This window comes from Molossus molossus, unplaced genomic scaffold (assembly GCF_014108415.1).
Source record: "Molossus molossus isolate mMolMol1 unplaced genomic scaffold, mMolMol1.p scaffold_m16_p_9, whole genome shotgun sequence".
Lineage (NCBI taxonomy): Eukaryota > Metazoa > Chordata > Mammalia > Chiroptera > Molossidae > Molossus > Molossus molossus.
This window is the reverse complement of record NW_023425403.1, coordinates 32,380,737-32,403,294: the sequence shown is the minus strand read 5'-3', so window position 1 is coordinate 32,403,294 and position 22,558 is coordinate 32,380,737. Positions and strand designations below refer to the sequence as shown.

The 22,558-nt window shown below is 41.2% G+C and overlaps 1 protein-coding gene across 1 annotated transcript in view; it reads left to right on the top strand.

Moving 5' to 3' along the window:
- The first annotated feature begins 8,222 nt into the window (after positions 1 to 8,222).
- The window catches only part of OBI1 (ORC ubiquitin ligase 1), a 47,138-nt gene continuing 32,802 nt past the window's right edge, over positions 8,223 to 22,558 (top strand). The window contains exon 1 of the mRNA XM_036249989.1: positions 8,223 to 8,330. Coding sequence (XP_036105882.1) covers positions 8,259 to 8,330 — 72 coding nt within the window. The 5' untranslated portion in view covers positions 8,223 to 8,258. The remainder of the gene's footprint in view (positions 8,331 to 22,558) is intronic.

Below are 22,558 nucleotides of genomic sequence, written 5' to 3'. Positions count from 1 at the left end.
GTATATGTGTGTGTGTGTGTGTGGGGGGGGAGTCTTCTTACAAGGCCTCAGTCCAGTCCATTAGGGTCCCCTTTATGATCTCATTTAATCTTAAATACCTCCTAAAGACCCTATCACCAGATACAGTCATATTGTCATATTGAGGGTTTGGGCTTCAATGTGTACATTTTGGGGAGACACAAGTCAGTCCATAGCAAAAAATATAAACAAAATAAAAATAAATTATATCACCCAAATATATTCTATCAGAAGAGACTAGATTACACTATGGTAACACATCTTAGTCACTTGTAATAATAAAAGTTTAGTCTCTCTTTCAGGCTATTTGCCTATGAAGAGTCAAGTGTTCGCTCCATGTTGCTTCACCCTGGAACAGAAACTGCTGGAACAGAAACTGCTGGAGCAGAAACTGTCTTAAACGTTACTGGTCACCATGGCAGAGGGAAAGAGAGCTCTCAGCAACCTCGAACAGGCGACGGAATGCTTCAGCCAAGAAGGAACCACATTACTTCTACTTGCATCTTATTTGCCAAACTGGAATCAGAGCTCCGCCACAGACCGGAGGGCCAGGCAGGGCAGACCAGCCGCGTGCTCAGGGCCAGGGAGTTGGACATCATTGTAAACAGTACCCATGGCTACTGTTACAGGTTGAATTGTGCCCCACTCCAAATTCATATTGAAGTCCTAACCCCAATTACCTAAGAATGTGACCTTTATTAGAAATGTGGTCATTGCATATGAAACTAATTAAGATGAGGTAGGGCACACCCCTAATCCAAAATGAAGTCACCCTTATAAAAAGTAGAAATTTGGACACAGACATGCGCACTGGGAGAATGTTCGCCATGTGAAGATGAAGGCAGAGGTCAGAGTGATGCTTCTATAAGCCACAAAATGGCAAAGATGGACAGCAAACTATCAGAAGCTAAGTGAGAAGCATGGAACAGACTCTTCCTCTCAGCCCTCAGAAGGAACTAACAGATTATTCCTCTCAGCCTTCCAAAGGAACTAACCCTGCTGGCACCTTGAGTTCAGACTTCCAGGCCCCAGAAATGTGAGACAATACTTTCCTATTGTTTAAGGCACCCAGTTTGTGATCATTTGTTATGGCAGCCCTTGCAAACAAATACAACTCTTATTGAATTCAGTCTCAGTGAATAGTAATACTTGTCTACTGCAAGAAAAAAATGTCAGTTACTCTCTCAATTTATGGTGAATTAGAGTGTGTATTTGCTCTTCCCTAGTCACAGAGGCTGAACTGTGATAAAGCAGCATGCCTTCACTACTAAGCCATGCTGAAGAATGAGAGGACTCAAGATAGAATGTTCCAGATAATATGACTTAACCATTATATTACCACAACATCAAAAGTGTCTTGTGTATGTAACAGTTCTAAAATGATCACATAACTTCAGGCTTTGTTTGTATGGCAACCAGACCCAGCTACGCCCAAGGAGCCCACTGGCCTTTGGAGGCCTCTTCAAGTTTCTGGGACTAGAAGGCCGGCACTCTTAAGAGAGAGGAATGAAGACGGTGGAAGTAGTTGATGGAGTAAGGGTGATGGAAAAGTGCTTTTATGCTATGATCCCCATAGCTGTTTCTGAGAAAATATCATTCACATGCACCTTTTCCTCTAAGTTGAATTTAAATGCTGTATAGCAGAAGGGGCCATTCCCCTGGCACACCCCACAGGGCTCTTGCCCTTGGCCTTGCTATTCTGGATAGATCCTCCTGTTTCTTGCAAAGAGAAACATATATTTTAATCATGGTTTGAAAACATTATTCTTATGGAAGGATACACACACAAATACCGGTTCTTTCAAATCATAAAAACAATTGCTTAAATAAATTAACATAAATTCTAAAATAGTAATATGGAGCCCTGGCCAGTATGGCTCAGTTGGTTGGAGTGTTATCTCCTATACCAAAAGGTGGCAGGTTCAATTCCCGGTCAGAGCACATACCCAGGATGCAGGTTCAAACCCTGGTCAGGGCACAGGGGGAAGGCAATAGATCGATGTCTCTGTCTCTCTCTTTTTCATATCAATTAAAAAATATAAATAAATAAAATGGTGATATGGAGAGATAGAAAGAGACAGAGACACAGAGCTAAAGAAGGGATAGCGTGCCAATCAATTAGCCATTATTTGCTGAGGTTCACTGTGTGTTCAGCACTGTGCCACACATAAATAATGTGACTTAGTAATACATTTGCCTTCTTGCCCACAGACTATACACTTTACTAGGACAGGGCTGAACCCGTCTTTCAACTTGTTAGCTCTAGCATTTGTTAGAGTGCTTGACCCAGAGTAGAGGTTAAATAAGGGTTTATAGTGTAAATGCGTGAGGTAAAAAAAATTGCATGATATAGATCATAAATGATAAAGAATTTGAAAGGCAAGGGATTATGAGGAGGCTGGAGCAGACAGAAAAATCATCATGAAAAAGGTAAAACTTGAGATGTGGTCATAATAAATGGTGTGAGGAGGAAAAGAAAGAAAAGTCATAGATCAAAGATGGTGATATGGGGAAATGAAGCCATATCTTAAATAACACTTGTAATAAAAGACTCAGCTGCTAGACCAATGACTGGAGATGTTGAGTGTGTAAAGAAGGTGTTGATGCCTTACCTAAAAGAGGGAAAGCAACTAGGCAAGACTCCAGCCAGGTGCTGAGGACACCATTGCCAAGTGTAGGATGCTTTTGTGGGAGAGGTGCCCTCAGATGGAATACAAATATTTATAGGGCTTCGGTAAATAGGATGAAAACAGGGACCTGGCTTTGAGTTCCTCTGGGAGGATCTCATCTTGGAAGTCTGCTCACACCTAAACTAAGGACAGGAAGAAGGGAAATGTGCTCTCTCAGGCAACTTAAAGACAAAAACAGCCAGGATCCCGGAGTTTGGTTCCTTATTCTACTACTTGGGCAGATCTCATAACCTATTTGTCTTTGTGGTTCTTGTTAGGATATTCCCGGAGGTGATATTTCCTTCATTTATTCTCTAACAATCAACAAACATTTGTGAAGTACCACTTAGCCTTAGGTGGAACTAGAATATCTTTTTAAAATTACCTCATTTAAAACAATCACCCAATTTGCAACATTTTTAAATATTTAAAACTATAACTTGTTGTGTCGCAATCCCAGGGGCTAACTAACACTAAGAGCACCCAGAAAAGAAATTACTGTAGAAATAGGCATTTTATGGTGGATTAGAAGAGTTGAGTCATTTATAAAGTGGCTCATTAATACTACAGTGACTGGCACATCATTGGTGGTCAATAAAATATTTGTTGAGCCCTGGCCGGTTTGGCTCAGCAGTTGGAGCGTCGGCCTGCGGTCCAGAGAGACCCAGGTTCAGTTCCCGTTAAGGGCATGTACCTCGGTTGCAGTTTGTCCCCAGCCCTCGTTGGGTGGTGCGGGAGGCAGCCACTCGATGTGTCCTTTTCACGTCGATGTTTCTCTCTCTTTCGCTCTCTCTCTCTTCCTTTCTCTCCTTCACACTCTATCTGAACAAAAAGACAATAAACAAACAAATAAATAAATAAATAAAAACTGTCAATAAAATATTTGTTGAATGAAAAACACAGGAAGAGACCTTGTCTGATTTACAGCTGTATACTCAACCTTTAGACCAGTGCCTGGCACATAAATAATTTTATATTTTGGAGGAATAACACATAACTAATTACATGTATTTATTTCTTCTGCAACCCTGACAATGTGATTACATGTAAACTTGATGTGCGGATTCAGTATTAAAACCTCAACTGTTATTTAAGAGGCCAGGATTTTTTTCCCAAAGCCATTGCAGCATAACTTTTCTACTAGAATATAAACTCCATGAAACAGAACTTTGAGTTAGTGTTCCTTAATGTCTTTAACAAAAATACATTACATAAATGAGTGCTAACTTCAAGCAGCCTATTTTTAAAAATGTGCAAGGAGCCCTGGCCAGTTTGGCTCAGCGGTTAGAGCATCAGCCCGTGGACCAGAGGAACCTGGGTTGGTTCCTGCTGAGGGCATGCACTCGGTTGCAGTTTGTTCCCTGCCCTGGTTGAGGTCCTGTGGGTGGCAACCAGTTGATTTGTCTCTCTCTCATTGATGTTTCTCTCTCTCTCTCTCTCTCTCTCTCTCTCTCTCTCTCTCTCTCTCTTTCTGTCTCTCTCACTCTTCCTCCCTCCCTCCCTCCTGCTCTATCTGAAGATAAATGCAAAAATGTCCTCCAGTGAGGATAAAAAAAATGTGCAAGGAAAAGCCAAGTTCCTCTGCTGTAATAACAAACATATTTTCAGGTATTTTAGCTCATTTCCAGCCTGTGAGAAAATGGTATCATGTGAAGAAGACATCCATGCAACTGGGCCAGAACCTCTAATTAATTTTTAATCCAACTTTTATGAGTTTTCTCAGTGTTAACCACAATCTAAGTCAGGGGGTGGGGGTGGGAGGACTGTATAAGTTTAAAACAAAACAAAAAGATTGTCTTTCAGGAATGAAAAATAAATGTAATCTGAAATCAATATTTATGAAGTTGTGATTAATTGACTGATGACCAAATGATTACAAAATGTCTGTCTGAAACATCTACTCAAATTTATTAGCTTTGACCAAAAAAATTAAAAAACAATCTGAACTGGGTCAATGAAAGAATAATGCATTCCTAATCAATTTTTAATAGCACTTAAGATTTTATATTTTTTTAAACTTGCTTTTAAATAATTTATTATAAAAATGATTCTGATTTAAACAAGGGGTAAAAGGTGTTCCATAGCTATTTGATGGTTTTCTTAGGAAAGCAATTCAATTATGACTGACTTTTTATTACTGAATTACTTTATTAATAAAAACACATCTTGCACTTACACAAAGGCATTGGGCCAACAATCTCAGATTGTCCAAGTGAGATCTAGGATTTAGTTCCAATTCTACCATTATCTGGTGGTTTACCTTATCTGTGCCTCAATTTTCTCATCAGTGAAATGAAAGGCCTACATTAAAAAGCCCTAAGATCCTTTCTAGTTCTAAAAGTTTATGATTCTAAGGATTTAGGAGGTTTTAGCCCATACCAGGTGCTATGCTGATAGAACTACTCAGGTCACAGAACTCCCTCCCCTCAGGCCTCTAAGAAGTTGAGAAAGAAATGAAGCAGAAAGTCAATGAGCCATGTAATCTCTGTATTCCTATTAGAGTAGTAGCAATATTATTTAACAATTTGGTCAAATAATAACTACAATATTATTTGTCAAAAAAAAAGGAAATTCCTTTCATAGAGCAGAGGAAAGACATAGTTTCTGGCTGTAAACCATCTGCATTATTAAAAGCAAAGCCTGGGAATTGGCCTGAAATCAATCTGGACCTACAGAGAGTCCTAATCAGCTGTTATCGCTAACAATATTATTTAGATATATGTGTATGTGTGTGTATGTACTCATCCACAAAGCATTAGTAAACAAAGGAGGTATGATCCTATTTGTGCTTATGCACACAGTAGTATATAAATTAAAATATTTGTAAGGATATGCTCTAGAATATTCATAGAAATGTCTACCACACAGGATAGAGAGGTGAGGCATGAGTGTAGAGGAGATTCTGATTATTTTATATATGTTTAGATGGCTTAATTTTTTTAAAGATGAGCCTTATTATTTTTATATTTAGCAAAAAGCAATACTGTCTTCCATTCTGAAATGAAAAACAAGTAAAAACAATATTTAAAACAGCCTGGGTCTATTTTTTTTTTAAAAAAGGTAGTTTGTAGCTAAAGAAAATGTGGTTTGTGGGATAGTCACTTAATACCAGTTACTAGATAAATCAGGTAACAATCCCTGACCTCAAGAAACAGTTTGTTGTGAGGACAATCACATACACAAGCAACTATAACTATGTGATCAACACAGAAATAGATATAAGGACAGAGCACTAAAACAGCAGTGAGAAGCTATAACAATGCTAGTAAATGTGGAAAAAGATGTTAGAAATATTCTAGATTCTAACATTCTACTTAAAATGTATGTTACGATTTTTAACATTTATCCTTGTGACTGAGTGTTAACATCAATCATCAGGATGATTACCAAGAAATGAACTTGTCCCAGCAGCAATGAAAAAGTCTTTTTTTAAAGATTGTGTTCAACACATCTTTCTGCTGCACTGTTTCCAGGGATGGATGCCAGAGGCAGAACTTTCTCAGTCCTACATCCCACTCAGAGGATGGGAATGACAGGCCTAAAATACTGTAACCTTAGGTACCAGAAAGTTGAGAATAGGGAATGGGCAAGATGATAACATGGAAAAACACAGTAATGTGGGGAGAGGAACACAGAAAGATGGAGAAGATGGGAAACTTGAATGACAGTGGGTATGAAACTTGAATGATCTGGAGCTTTCTCATTTTGAAGTCCAAGGTCTCCAGCCAGGAATGTGAAAGATGTACTAGCAAACATATGAATTCTAGTCCCCATATGAATAGGACTGCAAACAGCCAGGAGATAGCCAAACTAGATGACTTTGTGCCAGGCACTCTGAAAAAGTGGCCATTAAACAGGCAATCAATATGACTATTTTGCCCATTTCTCCAGTTCCAAGCACATGTTAATCTCCAATCCCTAGAAAATGAGGTTACTGGGTTGTTTGAAAGAATGCTCACTGTCACCTGTGAGCCTATTCTGCACTGGACTTAGGCTTCTTCAAGTGAACTACTAGCTGCTCCAACCTCATTATTGTCTGTTCCTTTTATAGACCTGATAGCAAGATACATTGACATCATTTTACTAATACACACACACACACTTTACCAAGGAGGAAGCTAAGAAGCAGAGGTTAAATAAATTGTCTGAAACCAGTAGAGCCAGGAAAGTGTTCCTGCAAGGATTTCTACCCTCACAGTCCAGACCCAGAACCTCTTAAAAGAAAAAAAAGAAAAAAAAACCACGAGGGCCCTGGCCAGTTTGGCTCAGCGGTTGGAGCATTAGCCTGCGGTCCAGAGAGACCGGGTTCCTTTCTGCAAAGGGCTGGTACCTTGGCTGCAGTTTGTCCCTGGCCCTGGGTGCGTTGTGTGGGAGGCAGCCACTTGATGTGTCCCTTTCAAGTCGTTTCTCTCTCTCTCTCTCTTCCCCTCTCTTCCCCTCTCTCCCTCCCACTCTATCTGAACAAAAAATGGAAAAATGTCAGGTGAGGTTAAAAAAGTTTCTTAAAAACCACGACACTGCTTCTTGTGTGTGACCTATATACTGCAGCTTTCCCAGAAATATTAAAGTAATTCCATTGGTTTTGTTTCTAAATCACCCTACTCATAGATAGTATTTGTTTGCATAAATTGATCCCATTGACTCTTCCTCACTTAAAGTTTCGGTTCAATTCCAAATCTGTTATATTCAAGATTCATTTAGGAACTTTCATCGTTTTTCTTGTTCATTGGAAGGAAGTGTGGGAACTTATAACCTCACGCATCAGTTTAATAGCACAGGGGCACATTTCATGTTCAACTGTGCACCTGAAATGAAGTCTTTAAACGCTTCAAATTCAAGTGCTTTGGGGGAGCGTGCACAGCTCACACCTTGCAGCCTTCTCACCTGTGGATGTAAATCAGTCTGTGACTCCAGACCCCTAAGCCTCTCTTGAGATAGAAACCCCAGAGGGCCAGAGAGACAGCCTGTCTTTAGGGAAAGCTCGACTAGACTATCCACGACGTCTCAGAAACAGATGAAGAGACAGTTGTTGGTTTTTTTTGGTGACATCACATCATTTACGAACACAAAGGCAGCTGAGTGGCAAAAAGTTGTTGGAAAAATCAAAACGTAAAGATCATCTTTTCTCTCCCTGTTCTGACTGCACCGTGTGTTTGCAGGCAGGGTTGGGTGCTACCCTCAGAGGGAACACTCTGTCCCCACCCACCCACCTGGAAAGATTCGAGGACTTAAAATCGCCCTTACTCATTTCCTCTCCTCTCACCACGATTACTCTTCCACTTAAACTTTCAAGATCCTCGATACCTGTAGTAAACCGCCTTCCCTTCCATTCTCAGAAATCTTGCAGCTCCTGAACAGGGGAGAGTTTTTACTCTAGTTTACTTATAATGAAAGGAAGGAGGGAAGGCAGGGGAAAGCCTTGGCGACCGCGCGTTTCAAAAGCGCGTTTCGCTTCCTCCGGCGGCGGGCCGTGGCCCTGCCGGGCTGCCGTAGCCGGCCTCGCGCTGCCCCAGTCGCCGCCGGCTCCGCGGTCGGCGGGACTTCCGTGTTGGCGGGATTCTGAACGCTGCCATGGCTCAGACCGTGCAGAACGTTACATTGTCCCTCACTCTGCCCATCACGTGCCACATTTGCTTGGGGAAGGTAATGAATGATTCCGGGCACAGCTACGAGACGGGATCGGGTTTGAAGTCGCTCGCCGGAGCCCAGTGCGGTCTCCGTGTGTGGCGGCGACGGGGCGTGAGGCGCCCAGAGCGGTGAGGACGCTACCCCGTGTTCTCCCCGGGCGACGGGAGGCCGCGTCCTGGGGCGCCGAGGCAGCGCGCGGGATGAACGGGCTCACGCGTGTGCCTGTCGGAGAGGATGACAGCGGCCTGGGGTCGGCAGGGCGGGCGGCGAGCGGCGCTGCCCCCGCCGGCGGCCTCGCCAGGCCCGTGCCGGCGTCGAAGGAGGCTGGGTCCGGGCGGGTCGCGGCAGCGCCTCGCGCCCCGTGCAGCCCCGTGTGGCGCGTAGTGAAGTCCCTGAAAGCACGTTTCCTGGAGACCTCACCGAAGCGCCCCCTGCACAGCTCGAGGGTCTTGTTCTTGGGCCTGCAGTGCTGGTAGGGGAGTCCTTTCTGCTTTGCCGGCCTGAGTGCCCTTTGCTCGCGTTCAGCATCTGAGAAGTGAAGAGCACGTGCCCCCGAGGGTGGTTAGAATGAGCGCGGCGGTCTGGGATTCCAAGAACCGGCTCGGGCGGTAGAATCCCCTTCGCTTGTGATGCAGGGGGCGCCCAGCGTGTTTCCGAAACACGATGCAGGAAGTTCTGAATTCCGTACGGAGTTTTGAATGTTCTGATGCTCTCTTTCCTTTCCGTTCCTGCCTCTCATTCTGTTTGCAAAAGACCTTTTTTTTTTTTTTTTTTTTCACCGTGCAGATCCAGAAGGGAGAAGATACTGTGAACAATTTTTTTCCCACCCTAAACAGTTTTCAGGCTCAGAATGGAGAAATACAAACTGCATAGAGCAAATATTTGAGTGCTAGGCCATAGGATCAGCTGCTTTAGGGTTTGGGGTTCTGTGTGAATTTACTGAGTTCAAGAAGTAGTAGGAAGCCCTGGCCGGTTTGGCTCAGCGGTTAGAGCATCGGCCTTCGGTCCAGAGAGACCCGGGTTCGATTCCCGCTAAGGGCATGTACCTCAGTTGCAGTTTGTCCCCGGCCCTGGTTGGGTCGTGTGGGTGGCAGCCACTCATGTGTCCCTTTTACGTCGATGTTTCTCTCTCTCTCCCTCCCACTCTATCTGACCAAAATATGGGAAAATGTCCTTGAGTGAGGATTTTTTTTAAAAAAGACACTTAAAAAAAAAAAAAGTAGTAGTAAGTCAGGCTTGGAAGCAACTAGTGATTTTTGATGCCAATCAGGATGAAATGCCAACAAAGTAGCAAATGCGCTGTGAGAACATATAGGGGCTGGCTTGATCCATTCAGACCTGAGATGAAGGATGCTGTCTTGAAGGGTAGTATTTGAACTGGCATTTGCTACCACTGCCTAGTACATGGCTGGAAGGAGGTGATGTTTCTATTTGATAAGTCTACATTTGGGCCTTGACATGAAGTTCCCACAAGTATGTGTTAAATTCTGAGGGAATTTCCTCCAACAGGAGCCTTAAAGGCTGATAAAAATATCCTTGGGGAATAATTTTTACTTGGTCTTAGATGTATAGTTATATCTAGTTTCCATTAGGTAATAGGCAATTGTGTTGAAAATGTGTTCTGTCTGGTTGATTTTCCACACCTCTGTTTTTTGTGTTTAATAAAAATTATGCCTAATAGAATATAGTGATTTGCAGATTACAGGATGCTTTCGCATGTGTTTAATTATTTCACTGACTCCTGTTACCAGGGCTGTGAGATAGTATGGACTTGTTTCTCCAATTTGTTAGATAAGAAAACTATGGCTTGGCGTCTTTGGCATTGAACTTTTATTGCTGCCATTTGACTTTTTTTTTTTTTAATTTTTTTATTAATTTGTTTTTGTTACAGATGTTTCTCCTTTTTCCCCCATTGATACCCTCCTCCCTATCCCTCCCCCATCTTCAGCTTTGTTGTTCATGTCCATTGGTCATGAATACATGCATATAAGTTCTGTGGTTTATCTCTTCCCCCTCAACCCCCCCCTCCTTTGAGGCTTATCAGTCTGTACCCTACCTCTATGTTTCTGGGTCAATTTTGTTCATCAGTTTGTTTAGTTCATTATATTCCACAAATAAGTGAGATCATGTGATATTTGTCTTTCTCTGATTGGCTTGCTTCGCTTAGCATAATACTCTCCAGGTCCTTCCATGACATCTCAAAGGATAAGAGATCTATCTTTCTTACAACTGTATAGTATTCCATTGTGTACATGTACCACAGCTTTTTTATCTACTCATCTACTGATGAGCACTTGGGTTGTTTCCAGATCTTCGCAATTGTAAATAGTGCTGCTATGAACATAGGGGTACATATATTATTTATGATTGGTGTTTCAGGTCTCTTAAGGGTATATTCCTAGAAGTGGGATCACTGGGTCAAATGGAAGTTCAATTTTTAACTTTTTGAGGTAATACCATAGTGTTTTCCACAGTGGCTGCACCAGTCTACATTCCCACCAGCAGTGCACTAGAGTCCCCTTTTCTCCACACCCTCACCAACACTTGTTTGATGATTTGTTGATGGCGGCCATTCTGACAGGTATGAGGTGATACCTCATAGTTGTTTTAATTTGCATCTCTCTAATGATTAGTGACGTTGAGCATTTCTTCATATGTCTCTTGGCCATTTGTATGTTCTGTTTGGAGAGGTGTCTATTTAGGTCCTTTGCCCATTTTTTTTATTGGGTTCTTTGTCTTCCTTTTGTTGAGTTGTATGAGCACTCTATAGAAATTAATCCCCTATCTGATGCATCATTGGCAATTGTGGTCTCCCATATAATGGGATCCCTTTTCGTTTTGATGGTTGTTTTTTTTTTTTTTGCTGTGCAGAGCTTTTTAGTTTTATGTAGTCCCTGGTGTTCATTTTTTCTTTTGTTTCTGTTGCCTTAGGTGTTGTATCAGTGAAAATGCTGCTGCGTATGATGTCTGAAATTTTGTTGTCGGCATTTTCTTCTAGAATTTTTATGGATTCATGAGTTACATTTAAGTCTTTTATCCATTTTGTGTTTATTCTCATATATGGTGTAAGTTGGTGGTCCAGCTTCATTTTTTTTGCAAGTAGCTGTCCAATTTTGCCAACACCATTTATTGAAGAGACTGTCTTGACTCCACTGTATGCTCTTGCCACCTTTGTCAAATATTAATTGAGCATATTGTCTCGAGTCAATTTCTGGGTTCTCTATTATGTTCTTTTGGTCTATTTGCCTGTTCTTGTGCCAGTGCCAACCTGTTTTGATTACAGTGGCTTTGTAGTATAACCTAAAATCTGATAATTCCTCCTACTTTGTTCTTCTTCAAGATTGCTGTGGCTATTCCAGATCTTTTTTGATTCCATAAAACTTTTGCAGCGTTTGTTCTAGTTCTGTGAAATATGTCATTGGTATTTTGATGGGGATTGCATTGAATCTATAGATTGCTTTGGGTAGTATGGACATTTTAATTATATTAATTTTTCTAATCCATGAACAAGGTATATGCTTCCACTTTTTTATATCTTCCTCTATTTTTTTCAATGACCTGTAGATTTCTGTGAAGAGGTCCTTTATTTCTTTGGTTAAGTTTATTCCTAGGTATCTTAATTTTTTTGCTGTGATGGTAAATGGGATTGTTTTTTTAGTTTCTCTTTCTGTGATTTCATCATTGGTGTATAAGAATGCCGTCAATTTCTTAATGTTAATTTTGTGTCCTGCTACTTTGCCAGATTCATTTACTGAGTCTAGTAGATTTTTGATGGAGTCTTTTTTGTTTTTATCCTCACCTGAGGACATTTTTTCTTTTTCTTTTTGTTCAGATAGAGTGGAAGGGAGAGAGAGGAAGAGAGAAAGAGAGAAACATCAACGTGAAAGGGATATACTGAGTGGTTGCCACCCGCACGACCCAACCAGGGCTGGGGACAAACTGCAACTGAGATATGTGCCCTTAGTGGGAACCGAACCTGGGTCTCTCTGGACCACAGGCTGACGCTCTAACCATGGAGCCAAACCTGCCAGGGCGATTTTTGATGGAGGCTTTAGAGTTTTCTATATACAATATCATGTCATCTGCAAATAATGACAGTTTCACTTCCTCCTTTCCAGTTTGAATCCCCGTTATTTTTTCTTGATATCTAATTGCTGTGGCTAAGACTTCCAGTACTATGTTAAATAAGAGTGGCAAAAGTGGGCATCCCTGTCTTGTTCCCATTCTTAAGGGGAATGCTTTTAGTTTTTGCCCATTTGAGTATGATGTTGGCTATAGGTTTTTTATATATAATCTTTATTATGTTGAGATATGAGCCCTCTATTCCCACCTTGCAGAGCGTTTTATCAGAAATGGGTGCTGGATTTTGTCAAATGCTTTTTCAGCATCTATTGATATGATCATATGGTTTTTATCTTTCTTTTTGTTTATGTGATGTATCACATTTATTGACTTGCGAATATTGTACCATTCTTGCATGTCTGGGATGAAATCCACTTGGTCATGATGAATAATTTTTTTGATGTATTGCTGGATCCAATTTGCTAATATTTTGTTAAGGATTTTGGCATTGTGTTCATCAGGGATATTGGCCTGTAGTTTTCTTTCTCTGTAGTGTCTTTATCTGGTTTTGGAATTAGGATTATGCTGGCCTCATAAATTGAGTTTGGAAGTGTTCTTGGATTTTTTGGAATAGTTTGAGGAGAATGGATATTAGATCTTCTTTGAATATTCGGTAAAACTCCTGTGAAGCCATCTGGGCCTTGGCTTTTGTTTGCTGGGAGTTTCTTAATTACATCTTCAGTTTCCTCAATTGTTATTGGTCTGTTCAAGTTTTCTATCTCTTCCTGGTTCAGTTTTGGGAAGCTGTGTGTTTCTAGAAATCTGTCCATTTCTCCTAGATTGTCCAATTTGTTGTTGTATAATTGTTCATAGTATGTTTTGATGATCCTTTGTATTTCTGTGGTGTCAATTGTTACTTCTCCTCTTTCATTTCTGATTTTGTGTATTTGGTTTCTCTCTTTTTGTTTCTTGATGAGTCTGGCTGAAGGTCGATTGATCTTGTTTATCTTTTCAAAGAGCCAGCTTTTTGTTTCATTGATTTTTGAATTTTTTTTTTAGTTTTATGTCATTTATTTCTTCTCTGACCTTTATTATTTCCTTCCTCCTACTGGCTCTGGGTTTTTCTTTTGTTTACTTTCTAGTTCTTTAAGTTGTAGGGTTAGAAAGTCAATTAGGAATTTTTCTTGTTTCTTGAGGTAGGCCTGTAGCACTATGAACTTCCCTCTCAGGACTGCTTTCGCTGTGCCCCATAGATTTTGTGTTGTTGTGTCCTCGTTTTCATTGGTTTCCAGGAAGTTTTTAATTTCTTCCTTGATCTCATTAGTAACCCATTTGTTGTTTAAAGCATGCTATTTAGCTTTTCAGTGTTTGAATGGTTTTGTGTGTTTTTATTGTAATTGAGTTCTAGTTTCATACCACTGTGATCTCAGAAGATGCTTAATATGATTTCAGTTTTCTTGAATTTATAGAGACTTGCTTTGTGTCCTAACATGTGGTCTATCTTTGAGAATTACCCATGTGCACTTGAGAAGAATGTATATTCTACAGCTTTGGCATGAAGTGTTCTGTAAATATCAATGAAGTCCAACTGATCTAGTTTGTCTTGTAAGGACTCTATGTCCTTGTTAATTTTTTGTCTAGAAGATCTATCCAGTTGTGTCAGTGGCATGTTAAAGTCACCCACTATGATCATTTTGCTATTGATCTCTTCCTTGAAGTCCTCCAGAAGTTTTTAAATGTATTTTGGTGCTCCCGTATTTGGTGTGTATGTCTTTACCAAGGTTATATCCTCTTGTTGGATTGATCCTTTTAATATTATGTAGTGACCTTCTCTGTCTCTTATTTTGTCCCTTGTTTTAAAGTCTATTTTGTCAGATATTAATATTGCTACACCAGCTTTTTTTCCATTTCTATTTACTTGGAAAATTTTTTTCCATCCCTTCACTTTCGTCCTCTGTGAGTCTTTTGCTGTGAGGTGCATCTCTAATAAACAGCATATATATGGGTCATGTTTTCTTATCCAGTCAGCTGCCCTATGTCTTTTGATTGGAGCATTTAAGCCATTTACATTTAACGTAATTGTTGATAGATAGTTATTAGTTGCCATTTTAATTTTATGCCTGTGTGTGTTCTCTCTCTCTCTCTCTCTCTCTCTCTCTCTCTCTCTCCTTCTTCTTACAGCAGTCTCTTCAGCATTTCTTGCAGTGCTGGTTTGGTGGTGGTAAATTCCTTTAGCTTTTTTTAATCCATGAAGCTCTTTATTTCTCCTTCAATTTTGAATGATAGCCTTGCTGGTAGAGTAGTCTTGGATTCAGACCCTTGCCTTGCATTACCTTGTACACTTCATGCCACTCCCTTCTGGCCTGCATGGTTTCTGTTGAGAAATCAGCTGACAGTCTAATGGGAGCTCCCTTGTAGGTAACTCTCTGTCTCTCTCTTGCCTCCTTTAAGATTTTTTGTCTTTAATGTTTGCCATTTTTATTTTGTATGTCTAGCTGTGAGTCTTCTGGGGTTCATCTTGCTTGGGACTCTCTGTGTTTCCTGGACTTGTGTAACATTTTCCTTCACCAGTTTAGGGAAGTTTTCTGTCATTATTTCTTCAAACAGGTTCTCTATTCCTTTCTCTGATTCTTCTCCTTTCAGTACCCCTAGAATGCAAATGTTGTTACGTTTTGTATTGCCCCACAGCTCCCCTTAAACTTTCCTCCTGCTTTTTCATTTTTTTTTTTTTTTCCATTTGCTGCTCTGTTTGGGTGTTTTTCTCTGCCTTGTCTTCTAAGTCGCTGATTCGGTCTTCAGCTTCTTCTAATCTACTACTGAACCCTTCTAAGGTATTTTTCATAACTGCTATGTCATTCTTTATTTCCTCTTGATTTTTATTCATAGCTTCTACCTCTTTTTTTAAGCTGAAGTAGTTCCCAGCGAGCTCTTCATAATTCTTACTAAGTTGCTTGTAGTTCTCACCAAATTGTTTGAGCATCCTTGAAATCATTGCTTTGAATTCTTTTTCTGACAAGTTGCTGTATTCCATTTCCTGTAGGTCCTTTTCTGTGATTCCTCTTTTTCTTTCCTTTGGGTGTTGTTTCTTTGTCTCTCCATTTTAGCCGTCTGGTAGCTCTAGACCTGGTGAAGGATATTTGGATGTGTAGGCAGTTCAATGTATATCAAATAAGGCTACTTTGCCTCCCAGACTGTTTTGTTGTGTGTTACCTCTTGCCTGCTGTGGATCCTGGAGGACTGACTACTGGGGGCTGGTATTCGTGTGTCCTGGTATGTGTTGCTGCTGGATCACATGGGCCCTCTGGAGCTGTGTTTCCAGCTGGTTGCTGGTGCCACCTGTAGCTGTATAGCTCAGGCCCTGTTGGAGCTGAGCTCCTTGCCCCTACCGTAGGCAGCTGTGTTGCACAGACCTCACTGGAGCCTTGACTCCTAGTCGATCTTGTGGGCAACAGAGTTGTGCAGGCCCTGTTGGACCCCGTGCTTCCCTCTGATCCTGTGGGGAGCTGGATCACACAGTCTGTTTGGAGACCGGGCTCCACACGTATTTTGTGGGCAGCTGGGTTGCACAGGCCTCTCTGGTGCCCCAGCACCCCGCAGGTCCGGCGGGCAGCTGGATCACACTGGGACCTCTAGAGCCCCAGCTTCCCACCACTCTTGTGGGTAGCTGGGTCACACAGGCCTCCGTGGAGCCCCAGATCCCACTGCTGGCGGCAGCGGAGTGCTGCTGCCCTGTGGGGCTCAGCTTCTGCTCAGCCTTTGCTGTAGTTTTTGGGCATGGTTCTCTGCTGCTGGTCTGTGCTTCTGTTGCCTGGGGATGGATGTCTGTTCCCCAGCCTCTGTTGCTGGGGGTATATCTCAACTCTGATTGGGCTGCTGCTGTGGGGGATGGTACTGGGCTCCCAGCCGTTTGGGGCTTCTGCAACAGGCACCTTGGCAGCTCCACTACTGTACACTGGTCTGTGTTGACACAGGGTGTCCACTGGTCCGATGGTGCCAGGTGCACTGGTGGGCTCAGGTTGCTGGGCCCTAGTCGCTCCCACTGCCTACTCCCAGGGAAGACCAGGATCTTCCAAAATGGTGGGACCTCCTGGCAGCATAGGGAGAAGCGCCCAGAAGGGCCGCTTACCGCTAGCCGGCTGCTCCCATCCACAGCACAGGAACCTTCTGCTCCACGTGTCTGCAATGCAAGAGTTTGGTCGTCCACCTTCACATCCACTCACACTCTCTCACACTAGCTCACTCTCTCATGCACTCACCCTCCCTACGGTCCTGCTGGCTGCCATTTTTCTTGAGTAGATTACTTTCTAAAAACTCCCTTTAGCTCATCCATGACAGCAGACACTTTTGATATCTATTTCCCTGTATTAGTTATGCTGTATTATAAAATTAAATTTGATAATAAAAGATTAACAATTTGTAAACAGGCCTTTTTTCTGTCTACTATGGAGGCAGAAAAGTATGGTGATTGACCCAGAGTTCTGTGTTCAGACTGCATGAGTTCTAATCTAGGCTCTTCCACTTACTAGTTATATGGCTTTATAGGGGACAAGTTACTTAATTTCTTTCATAGCAGTTACCTTTTCTGTATAATGAGAATGGTGATAGTATCAACACCCATCCTCGTGGTTATTGGAGAAATAAATAAATTCATAGGTGGTGCTTAACATAGTCTGGCACATAATAACAGTCAATAAATGTTCATCTTTACAATGGCAAGAAGGCAGGCCATCAAACTGAGGAAACCAGCCTTTTCTAGTAACTTCTTCCCAGTTGCTTTGTGAGGCCAGTGCACTCACTAGATGATTTGATTTGTATTCCCAACAGAATGGGACTTGTTTGTTCTGGAAATTACCACAGTGCATTTGGGGTTTTAACTGGTTCCATATGACTGTTGCCTTTTGTATAGCTGAAGCAACTGGGCTCTGCTTCTGCTACTCACCCTCCCACACACACCTCTGTTGTGGGGTACTGGAGATTGCATGGCCTGCAGTGACACTGTTGCCAGTGTCGCTTCACCTTCCCTGACACACAGCATCTCCTGCTGCCTCTGAGCTCTGCCTTCAGGTTTGTCTTGCCTAGCCCTCTGCCAGATTTGTGCTGTCCTCAAGATTTGTTCCAAAATCTTGCCATCAGCAACCTTCTCTTTTGATTGTTCAACAGGTAAGGACTCATTATTTCTGGAGTGTCACTGTGTGGGGGAAAAATGGTGCTTTTTACCTTAAAGGAGATGGGGGTATGGGAGACCTTAAATCTGAAGAGATAATATAGATGTTGATTGGGATGGGGGATGGGGAAGAATGTTTAGGAAAGCAGTAGTGGAGATAGTCTAAAAATGCAGGTGGACAATACTTTGTCTTTCGAATACTAATTTTCAAAATTGGAAAGTTTAGACACTTTGCATTTACTTCCTCTGTCTCTACCTGAGTCTTAAAGGTGGATTCTCTCTGCCCAGTAATGTTTAGCAACCATGCAAATATTGTAAGTAAGAGCTCTATGTGGCCTGAAGAAGGTAAGTACACATCCTGTGGGGAGATTTATGTATAACATACTTTCTTGCCTATTTCTCCTTAATTTGTTACCATATCTTGGGCTAGTGGACCAGCAGGAATATAGGAGTGATCTAGCCCAGGATATCTGTTAAGTGACATTTTGGTACTGCCACCAAAATATTGCAAATCAGTTTATCTCTAGATAATTCCAGATATTTATCTCTTCAGTTAGGATTCAAGCTCTCAGACCAAGTTGTTGTTGCATGTCATATTTTTATTGACTGACTCTGTGTTTTGTTATGAGTGAGAGGCAAATGTGGCCAACAATTAGTTTTAGTAAAGGGTGAAAAGTTACAGATTTATAGGGTTAATCATTCTGCACCTAGGATTGCCCGCCCTCAGGCCCATTCCAGTGGACGAGCCCACTTTCATACCTTGCCATATCTTCTCTTCCTCCTCCTCCTCACTAGCCTCAGGGATATTACCCTAAGATATCACTTCACCATGCTTACTGCACTTGAGTTTGGAATTATACATTGTCACTTACCTTTGCCATTGTCATCTTGCTTTTTTTTTTTTTTTATCCTCACCCGAGGACATTTTTTCCACTTTTTGTTCAGATAGAGTGGGAAGGAGAGAGAGGAAGGGAGAAAGAGAGAGAAACATCGATGTTAAAGGGACACATAGAGTGGCTGCCTCCCGCACAACCCAACCAAGGCCGGCGACAAACTGCAACCGAGGTACGTACCCTTAGCGGAAACCGAACCCGGGTCTCTCTGGACCACAGGCCGACACTCTAAACCGCTGAGCCAAACCCGCCAGGGCTTATCTTGCATTTTTATTTAAGAGTACTGTTTTATTGCCAGACACCTCATTTGAAATTAAATTAGATGTAAAATTTGATAACATAGGCAAATTATGACTATGTATCTTGGGAAGATCTCATTAAAGAACATTATTGTGTTTTGGTGGTGTATATAGCAGAATCTGGATTGAAGCAGATGGGTGGACAGGAATTGAGGGAGGAATAGATTCTTTGTATTTTGTTTCTGTAGGTTACACTCAAGTAAGCAGTACTATAATTTGGTTTAGTAGTTTTTTCTTCTATATAAGTTTCTGTACTCCTAAGCTAAATTTATTTTATTAATTTTTGTTGTTGTTAATCCTCACCTGAGGATATTTTTTTCCATTGATTTTTTTTTTTTTTTAGAGAGAGTAGAAGGGAGTGGGATAGAGGACAGAGAGAAACTTCGATGTGAGAGAGACACATTGGTTGGCTGCCTCTGCACGTGCCCCAGTTGGGACCAGGGATTGAACCTGCAACCCAGGTATGTGCCCTTTACCTGGAATCAAACCTGTGACCCTTTGGTCCAATAGCTGACACTCTAACCACTGAGCAACGCCAGCCAGAGCTCCTAAGCTAAATTAAAACCAAGAAATCATCATTTGATAATTACTTAGTCCAAAGAAATGAGTCAACTGTTTAAAAAAATTCAATACAGTAACAGTACCAGATATTGAACAATAAAAATGATTCTCCTGTAGGTGACATTGCCAGTAGCTCTTAGCAGATAGTCAAGTAGTCTGCCCGATTGTTCTTGTGTATCATTTTGACAGATAAAATGGAAAGACTAAACTTTTGTTTTTTCACAGTTTTGCAGTGGCCATTGACCTTTGCTTGAAATGCGTTTAGGAGCACTATCTCAGCCTTTCATTTTAATACATAAAAATTCACTTTTATTTTATTTATTTATTTTTTGCTCTTTTTTTTTTAAATTAATTTATTTTTGTACAGATGTTTCTTCCCCCCCCCCGACACCCTCCTCCCAACTCCACCCCCCCCCCCCCCCCAGCATTTTTGTCTATGACCATTGGCAAATTCACTTTTATTTTAGACTGTGTGAGGCCTTGTATCAGTGCTGCCGGTGAATACAAAGATGAGCGAGACACTGCCACTACCCCCAAGGATCCTGAAATCTAATATGGAAGGCGGGATGTAAACAATTTTTAAAGTATAGCACAACACAGAAAGAAGTGAACATTATATTGGGGCATAAGGAGTACCCTTATGAGGATCAGAAAAAGACCCAGGCACTTCTAAAAGGAATAGTAGAGGCCTTCCAGAGGGCATAGCATTTGATTTTTATATGAAAAGGTGAGAAGGATTTTATTTTGATTGGGGAAACTGGAGACCAACAGGACAAATCAAGGTAATACATGAGAGCAAAATAAATAGGGAGTCTACACTACTGGTATTCTTTTTGGTGAACATCAAATAGACCTGTGTGGTTGAATAGTAGATTGTCAAGTATTGAAATAGCAGATCAAGGGAAATTGCTATTAGAGAACCTGATTATGTTGCTCTTGAATGCTATAGTTAAAAGTACCGTTGCTGTTTTGCAGAAGAGCAATGAAGGCTGCTGATGCATATTTTAGGAAGGTAGCTCCAGCATTGGTATGAAAGTTGCCTAGAAGTGGACATTTGGAAGCAAGGAAGCTTCAGAGGGGATTACACAATAGATCAGGGTAAAAGAATGAGAACCTGAAGTCATCATTAAGATGGAAAAGAAGGGATCATAGGTAAAAGAATACTTAAAGGAATAGTTACCATATTTTAACTATTCTGAAATGTACTTTTATCCACCTGATTTTATCTTATAAGTGATGGCATCTTGCAGTTGTAATCGGCAGCATTTTTTATTCATTTTACATATTGGAGCATCATAAAATCTCTGGCTTCTTAGACTTGATAAATGATGCCAGGATTTGGTGGCAGATTGGATGTTAAGGAGAAGTTAAAAGTGAGTCAGAGAGGGCTTTGAGTATTCTAGCCCATGTGGTGGTGGTGGGGGAGGTTGGTTCCATTAAAGCAATTAGTGAAGGCCTTGCAGAGGAGATAGCATTTGATTTTCCCACCTTTTAATAGGAGTGTAAGAGGAGAGAATAGGAGGGGGCCAAGTTTGGTTTTGGACACCTTATGGTTGAGACAGCTACAAGATCCTTACATGGAGTTGGCTCCTGGGCAAGTGAATATAGCAATATTGTTACCTTTTCAATTCCTTCTTTTTGATTGATTGAAGTATTGCTATGTGGAAGTCTTTGTGCTTACATCTTTATACTATTAAATTTTAAGCAGCACCTAAGTGAAAAGTGTGCTAGGTTGAACTACAGTTTTCAGAGGCAGATACTGATACTCCTTTTAACTAATGGGCTCCCCCAAGGTCAGACAGCTCAATAAGTGACAGAGCTGGAATTGGCCCCAGGTTTATTTCTTGATGCCTAAGCTCTGCGATTTACTGAAGTTCAATTACAGAGGATTCTCAGAAATTGTCACCATAGAAAATATGTTAACACCATGTGATACATGAGATTAAGAGAGAAATAGAACGCTGTCAGATAAGGCAACTCAAGACAAAACATGACAGCTGTACCACTTCCAGTATTTTGACTAGAAGCATTTCAGTCTCTGATCCTCTTCTCCTCATACTTACTTTCTAGCGATACTTCAGCTTTACCCAGACCTATCCATTGACTCTATGACTCACTTTTTCACTGTCATTACCATTCAGGTACTCATTTCCCTTATTAGCCATGGTCATTTATTATCATCAGTCCCTTGTCTCTCTCTTCTTCCCTGGCAAAATTTCAGCTCACTTACTTCCTGCCTGAACCTGAGTAGCTAAAAGTTGGTAAGAAAAATACACACCTATGTTAATCAGTCTATACAGTAAAAACCACAGACCTCAAATAGTGTTTGGCAATCCTGCTACATGTCCCTAGTAAATTTTACTTCTCACTTTTTAAAATAACTGCTTTATTCTCCAATTTTCTCAAGTTAATGTCCTTCTCCACTTCTCACTGTCAGCTGGTTACCTCGCCTCATATTTAATGACAAAATCTAAGCAATTAGAACAGTTGCAGCTTGAGTTCTCATCTTTTTACCAACAGGTTTTCCAAACCATTTGTGTTAGTTCTCACACCCTCAGTCTTCCTTTTTCTTACAATGGAAGATAGAATCTCACTCCTATATAAGCAGAAATCTCCCTCTTATGCTTTGGTGGGTCTCAGTCTCCTTCTTGGGAACTTGACTGTCTGTGGTTCAAATCCCTCTTCCACAGGTAAAGAAAGGGCTTAGTCCCACAAAGACAGCCCTCTACTTTTTCAGCAGCCAGTCACGAGCACAAGTTGTTACCAGTACTTCTGACTGATTGTAAATCAGAAGTTCCCACGACCCGCTCCGTGGGTTCGATTAGTTTGCTAGAACAGCTCACAGAACTCAAGAAAACCCATTTACCCACTAGATTAGCAGTTATTACAAGGGGTATTAAAGGATACAAATCAGTAGCCAAATGAAGAGATTCATAGGGTCTCAAACAAAGGAGCTTCTGTCCTCTTGGGGCTTGGGGCCTGTTATGGTGGAATGTGGAGGCACTGTGGTTCTCTGAAAAAGGGCTGAGAGGCTGTCCTTGTGTGTGTGTGTGTGGGTTATAATTGAATTTATTGGGGTGACATTGGTTAATAAAATTATATAGGATTCAGATATACAATTCTATAACACATCATCTGTATATTGTATAGTGTGTTCACCACAAGTCAAGTCTCCTTCCATCTGTACTTTTGGGTTTTTATGGAGACTTCATTACTAGTCATGATTGACTTTGTCATTGGCCATTGTTGACTCATCAACCTTAA